Source organism: Melitaea cinxia, chromosome 2 (assembly GCF_905220565.1).
Source record: "Melitaea cinxia chromosome 2, ilMelCinx1.1, whole genome shotgun sequence".
Classification (NCBI taxonomy): Eukaryota; Metazoa; Arthropoda; class Insecta; order Lepidoptera; family Nymphalidae; genus Melitaea; species Melitaea cinxia.
The window spans coordinates 7,110,654-7,118,273 of NC_059395.1; the positions used below are offsets into that span (position 1 = coordinate 7,110,654).

General features: G+C 33.0%; 1 protein-coding gene across 1 annotated transcript in view; it reads left to right on the plus strand.

Annotated features, from left to right (window-relative positions):
- The window catches only part of LOC123663672, a 136,629-nt gene extending 130,608 nt beyond the window's left edge, over positions 1-6,021 (plus strand). Inside the window, exons 7-13 of the mRNA XM_045598343.1 lie at positions 198-340; positions 716-816; positions 1,426-1,594; positions 2,250-2,376; positions 2,682-2,846; positions 3,364-3,446; positions 4,750-6,021. Of these exons, the coding sequence (XP_045454299.1) occupies positions 198-340; positions 716-816; positions 1,426-1,594; positions 2,250-2,376; positions 2,682-2,846; positions 3,364-3,446; positions 4,750-5,488 (1,527 nt within the window). The 3' untranslated portion in view covers positions 5,489-6,021. The remainder of the gene's footprint in view (positions 1-197; positions 341-715; positions 817-1,425; positions 1,595-2,249; positions 2,377-2,681; positions 2,847-3,363; positions 3,447-4,749) is intronic.
- The last annotated feature ends 1,599 nt before the right edge of the window (positions 6,022-7,620 follow it).

Genomic DNA, 7,620 nt, shown 5'->3' on the forward strand with positions numbered 1-7,620 from the left:
CAAATACACAGGCCGAAGACGCTGCTGCCCGTCTTCGGCCTGTGTATTTGAAAGCCAGCAGTTGGATGGTTATCCCGCCATCGGTCGGCTTTGTAAGTTCCAAGGTGGTAGCGGAACTGTGTTATCCCTTAGTCGCCTCTTACGACACCCACGGGAAAAGAAGGGGAGAGAAAATCATATAAATTTTAAATTTTCAGGTGATCGCTAGGATATTTTACTGTGTCAACCGGTCTTGGTCCGGAAGAATATCGATACCGGAACTGAGGAGATCTAATCTGCTCCAAGTTATACAGCTCTTGGAAGACGAGGAAGACATCAATCAAGTTACGCAATACTTTAGGTAAGGAAAGGATGCAGCTCTATTTACGGATAAATGAATAATTCATTGATGAGTTGTGTATAAAATGTTGTCTTTTTATTAATTTGTTTTTCATCACCAAGCATTACTACAATAAAATCTATATACGTAAAAATGAAGTGTTGAAATGTATATAAGTGCATAACTGCAAAACTCTTTAATACGTAACCAATAAATATATGATAAAGCAAATAATACACTCTCCTTTTTATTAAAATAGAAGTATTATAAATAAATAAAAAGTCTAAATATGCTGTCGATAGTAATTCCCTCGAAACATTCTGTGCATCTGTAGTGGCTACTCCACTTTAACTGCACCCATGCTGTTAATCTCAAAACGATTTATATTGCTTACAGTTACGAGCACTTCTACGTCATCTACTGCAAGTTTTGGGAATTGGATAAAGATCATGATCTGTTTATTGACAAACATGACCTTGCGAGGCATAATGACCACGGTAAGTACAAACACAGACTTAGCTTTGGGACCTTTCATCTCAGACTTTCATTTTGTTTATACGGATTCAATGTAACATTACCCGCCGCTTAAACTTGGTTTGTCTTTAACAAGAGACTGAGTTCGCGTCAAATTTTTGTAGTAAAACTTTTAGTTTTTCTCATGTTTCTATCGATAAAACAGTTGAATTAAATTTTGAGATTAGTATAATTTTGGGATTGCAAATATGGGTAAAGTTTTTGGCTGAACAAATTTTTCAATATGACGGTCTGCAGGATCTATTTGTTTTTTTTTTTTTTTTTAATTTTTCTTTAATTATAATTTACACATTTGCCAGCAGATAATTATATTTTAAATTATTTTACATATAACTATTTTATATCTGTATTTTGCTTTTAAACATATACCTAGTTATTTGTTAAGTATTTTATACCTTTATTTTACCATTACATAAAAATTAATATAGACAATCCATAGACTTTGAATTTTTGCAGATTAATAAGTTTATATAGTGTTTGGTTTTACAACTAAAAGATTAGAGATAACCATAAACTATAAACATATACAGAGTAAAATGTAAAATAACTGAAAATTACTTTAATAATTTTAGCCCTATCAAGCCGTATGATCGAACGCGTATTATCCGGATGTGTTACGCGCGGCAACCAGAACCGATTGACCCCAGACGGAGAGCCTCGGATGTCTTATACGGAGTTTGTATGGTTCCTACTCGCTGAGGAAGACAAGACACATCCCACCGCTATCGAATATTGGTTTAGGTTGGTTAATATTAAATATAAAAAACTTAATAAATCAATGAGTTAATCCCATTGTTTATATTTCTAAAATTACCATTGTCTTGGGAGTACACAATACACAGACCGAAGACGTGCAGCAGCATCTTCGGTGCGACAAGGTCAGCCCAGCGTGGTGACTATGGACAAAACACATAGGTTCGCGCCATAATATCTAGCGCTAGCTTGGGGAGGCCTATGTCCAGCAGTGGACTGCGATAGGCTGATGTGTGTGTTGTAAACCTTACAATCGCCATGGAAATAACAATAATTGTTATAGAAGTAGAGTACATACAGCATGAGATATTTTGTTCAAAATCTGGGGCAGGCTGATTGGTACAGGCAAAAAAATACTGCTCCAAAGAAGTATTGATTTCCTAAGTAAGTAACGTAGCCAGAGCTCTAGGGGAGTGACTTGATATTGCAAAGAGGGTCGGCAGTATGCTTGTTAGGCTTTTAGGAAATAGAATAGCCACTGCTATAACCGCTTTCCTTAATTTCCTTAGTTAACTTAGAGTAGAATAAACCAGAGCTGTAGGTAACTGAAAATGTCAAACTACTAAAATGGTTCGAAAGTTAAAATTGATGAAAACAAACTATATACGGTAACTGTGACTAACATTGGGTAAAATTTCTTCAGATGCATGGATTTGGACGGTGACGGCTTCATCTCTATGTACGAGTTGGAGTACTTCTATGAGGAACAAATGCAAAGGATGGAAGCCATAGGCATTGAGACTTTGCCGTTTAATGACTGCTTATGTCAGGTAATTATAAAATAATTTAACTTTAATTTCTTTTTAATTGTGTATAAATACAAAAACAATTATTTTCCCATTTCTGTCTTTTTGTATGAATTGTCATATGTCATCGCGTTAGACTAACTTAAAATTGGTTGTAGGTTTTAATATAATTTGACTGCACACGATATTGAATAAAGTTTCCAGATTTATGATTCAGAAGACTTCACATAAAATCAGATGTAGGTTTCATCTTAATAGAGCGTCTAGAACCGGAGTTATTATTTCATAAAAATCGTAATAAAATCGGAACAACCTCGCCTTCATTTCAGATGTTAGATATGGTCCATCCATCTCAAGATGGCAAGATAACTCTGTCCGATCTGAAGAAATGCAAGCTTACACCAATTTTCTTTGACACCTTCTTCAACTTGGAGAAGTATCTCGACCACGAGCAGCGGGATCCGTTCGCTACGCAACGTGATTCAGACTCAGAGGTATGTAGTTATGATTAGCTCATTGATAAAATGAATCGTCGAATTAGCTGCCTAACGACTGCTCCATATGGTATTTTTTTGTTTTTTTTTAATTGTTATTGTCAGGATAACATGTCTAAAAGAAAATTTAAAAAATCATTAATTTATGAAAAAATGACAGTACGAAGTTCTATAAAATTATCTCTATTGTTGTTGCAACAATGCATGTATGATATTTTGTGAGAGTACTTTCTATAAGAATGAGTAGGTATTACAACAGTCAATTTAGCTATATACAGGTGAAATTACCTAGAGGTATCCTCTTAAAAAATTGCAACAGAGAATAAAAAAATTGGGTCAGAATTATTTTGGGTCAAACTAATTCCAAATATTTGATCAGACTAAAAGTTGCAGACAGAGCAGTTTTGAACATTCGCAGAAATACCTAATAATTATTTATCAGTCAATTAAGAAAAAAAATTAAATATAAAAACTACAAGTTTGCTGATTCCATTAATGCTGATTCAATTAATTGCAGATGTCAGAATGGGACAGATTCGCTGCTGAAGAATACGAACTTCTAGTGGCCGAGGAAGGAGGCAGCGATGCACAGGACCAAATGTAAGCATTTCATAGTTGACTTCAATCAAGTAAATTACTTCCAACAATCAATACATAATATATTTTTTCTTTAAAAACAGGCAGTTTTATAAAATAATTAAAGAATCCGAGAAAAGGAAGTGTATTAATCGTTTCTATGAGTTGTACAGGAGAAATCAGTTGTCGAGACTTAGAAAGAAATAGATCGTTGATTGGTAAAGTAGTGTACGTGATAAAGCACCATATCAATTAGCCTAAGTATTATTTAAGCATTGTGAAGCACATTGTGATCATAGTGAAATATACGCTTAGATCCACACAACATATAGCCCAAAAATTATTAACAGAAATTCACGTGAAACTGACAATATGTTCTGAATGCACATCCAATAAGCATAACTTAGGAAAAATATCCATTCTTATAAAACTTCACCTGTTCTTTTTATCCTTTTAGACTGCTATTTATCTATTTGATTATAATTTGCTTTGTTCGATTTATTTTTATTATTTACGTATATATTTATTTAAATTTATATGTAACATGTAGTTATCACATTTATTCATTACTATTGGTTCACTATTTATTCTAATTTCTTTCATCAGGGAGGAAGACAGAACTGGCTATGCTAGGGTAAGATTGTGTTCGTGTATTGCAGTGTATGTAATGTAATTTTTTCTGCATCGAATTTTGCACAGAAACAAGGTGAACTCAATCATTTGAGTTCATCGACATCAGAACAAACAAACGATCAAAACTGTTTTGAAGTACTGTTATCATATTAACTGATTATTATTACATCTTAATAATTTTGACAAAATGTTTGCCAAAAGTGTTAAATAATAAATTTTCTAACATGCACTCTGTTTTATAATATAACCGTGTTCTGATTTCGAAGCCTGAAAAAAGCTTGAATGAAGTGACAAGGCTGCGACTTGTCGCACCGATGTTTGCATTCCTTCTTTAAAAAATCGCTTATCATGTCTTTATACGCGTGCTGCAGTAAAATGTATGATCGTTACACAATAAACGTAATTCAGCATTTTATCCAGACCCTCGATAAGTTTCATTTTGCTTGCAAAGTCTGCCTTACTGATGAAAAATATACCTATATATAACTCATGTAAATACAAATCTATTCACCAATACTTATTTACCCGCAGCTTTTGTTTGTGAATAATTTTCATACTCATTCATTATTTATCAGGCATGAAGCGACTAACAATAAAATTAAAACATGCAGTTCTGTTGCATTCAGTACATATGAATTTTGAAACAAACATTTTAATTTGTTCAAATGCTAATTCTAACATTTTAAATTTTCAGCTCATACGATGAAACAGATGAAGACTGTTTATCGCCTAATCTAGATGAAGTTACGAACACTGAGGTAGTTGAAGATTCAAGCGTTGAAGAATCAACATTAAGTGAGGGACTTTCTAACATAGCTGCCCGAGCCAAAGAGACAACAGGGGTCGCGGCTGGCCCGCGGACCGTTACAGCTCAACCTGCCTCCGGTTTTGTAAACCTTAGCTCTATATACTCAATTGGCAATAACGATAAATGGACGAATCAAAATAAAAACGTAACTCCAGAAAGAAGAGGAGAAAAACCCATCCCACCCGAAAAGCCAGTGAGCTTAATGATGATGAATGGCAAAATGGAAAATCGATACGGAAATTTTGGCAATAACAGCTTTCTGTATTCACAACTTCTAAACGCCGGTAATGGAGGAGCACGTGCGAAAGATCCACCTTCGTATACCGCAGCGACCAGTGGAATGCTTCACGATAAAAATAGTGAAGACAAAAAAACAGTAACATCACCAAGTAAAGTCAAATCGCCCTTAACAAGTCCAGTTAACGGTATCAGTAAGATATCTGACAATTATGAACGAGCAGTGGCAGAAAGGCTGAGCCCTCAAAGAGAGATATCCAGGCTGAATCGCAGCAGTCTTTTTAGTAAGGTTAACACTGGAATCGTATCTAGTAAAGTAAAAAAAAACCGTAATCAGGAAGAAGAGGATGAGGACTACGCACGAGATAGCGACGAGTGTTCCATTTAGACCTTACTGAACAATTTGTGCCCAGTGCAGTGAATGGAACTGTATTAGTAGATCGCTAATGATCAACCTGAAGGGTAATTTTGGTTTGGTGATAACTTCACCAATGAAGACGTTACAATGTTGTGTTTATCAGAGAAATATTTTTCCAGCGTATCTTAAATTCGATACGTGCCTTGTGACTGTAGAACAATAGACACACGTGTATGTATTTAAACGTAGAGTTAGAAGTTATAGTTAAAAGTGCGTTATTCTTCGTGAACTGTTTTAGAGAGTGAACGGTGTGTTTTAACATCGCTTATGTTAGTTTCAGCATTTTACTAGTATTATGAACATTCAACAGTGTTATTTTAATTGTGTATTTACGGTAGCGTATAATAAGCATATCAAATTAAAAGCGTAGTTCAGTTATACATACTTAAATGAAGAACAATGAATACAAAAAAAGATGGCGTGAGTTGCTACAATAATATTTTTCATTTACCATAAACGTGTAGATAGGTATTTTTAATAAAGGCTTCTAGTTTCATAACGCTGATCATCTTTAATTATATACTGAATTTGTAAAAAAGTGGCCTCGATATAATCCGTCACCGCATAAAATTTCTCATATCATCACTCCATCCATCACAGATAATAATATTTTGGATAAAGGAAAAATTTAATTAAAGAGTAACAAAAATAATGGTTTACTAATCGCAGTCAAAAGCTTTTTACATCAAAATAAATTATAGTAATCACGCACACTTACAATTTATATTAAAAATATTTTTATAAGACGTCTCGTAAACTTTCTATAGAATAAAAAAATCGTTTTCGTGTCAAATTAATTCGTTATCAATGTATCGATACATACTTTTCCAAGATATTGTTTAGGAATAAGTCGTTTAGGCATTATTAGACTAGCATAATTTGAGTATTATTCGGTACCATACAGTGATGTGTACGTGTAGTTTTTTTATAGCTAAAATATATTTTAGGGCCCATGTAGTTTTGGCGAAATACGTCTGGTATTCAGACCAGCCTAATGATAACATTAAATTTACACATATTTACACTAAATATGAATGAATTTTTTTTCGTTTATCTGGATTATAATATTGATGTTAACACAAATAATACTATTACATTTTGAATCTCAATCTACAAACAAAAAAGTATTTGATATTTCCTATAAAGATTGTCATTTTATACTTCTTACAAGTTATCTATACACATAAAAATGAATGTTTGTTTGTATGTCCTTTAAGGAATCGTAAACTATGCATTTGATCATGTCATGATCTTCAGCAAAATGTTGTGCATGAGACCACAAAAGTTTCTGAGATGGTACGACCAAAAAAAGGCGTAGCAAAGCTCGCAGGGTACAGCTAGTAATTACATAAAAATATTATTAACGAAATCCAAAATCCCAGAATCGGGAACGGACACAAATAAAAAAGAGAAACGGTCGTAACAACATATTTAATTATAAAATAAAGAAAACAGCTGTATATAGGCTTGTAGGTCGATCTAACATTTTCTCTAGTCTACAGGGTGCTGAATGAGCTAATAGACGGTCTACCTTTCGTAAGAACTTTAGTTGTTTCACAAATGTGTACCACGGCCAAAGAATGAGTTGTTTAAATTGCCTATAACATGTTGACTAATCATATATTCGACATTTGTGTTTTACATATAGGTACTTAGATATATTTGAAATTTTTTATTTACGTTTAAATAGATTTATTTGATGATGATTATTGTGATGACCCATTTGAATTGTAAAATTATTTTAAGTTAATGTTATAACGTAATGTATACTATACATTTAAAACGTAGTAGTGCCTCATTTATTGTTAGAATAATTTAAAAATAATGCCTAACTTTTCTCGGAACTCACGAATCTTTTGTTACTAATATAACTAGTCATTTTCATTTTTTGTCGAACTTCAAATCATAAACGAACTAACGTCTACCAATTAATTATTAACCAAAATAATTGTTCACGGATTTTAATAAATTTTATTGATATGTTGTAACATTTGTAAGTCGTTTTTAATGTTTAAGATACGTAAGTAGTTTTATTAGACAAGTTTAAAATTTTGTTTTTACGGGGACTTTAAAATAAATGGGTATTTTACAAATGAAGCCCC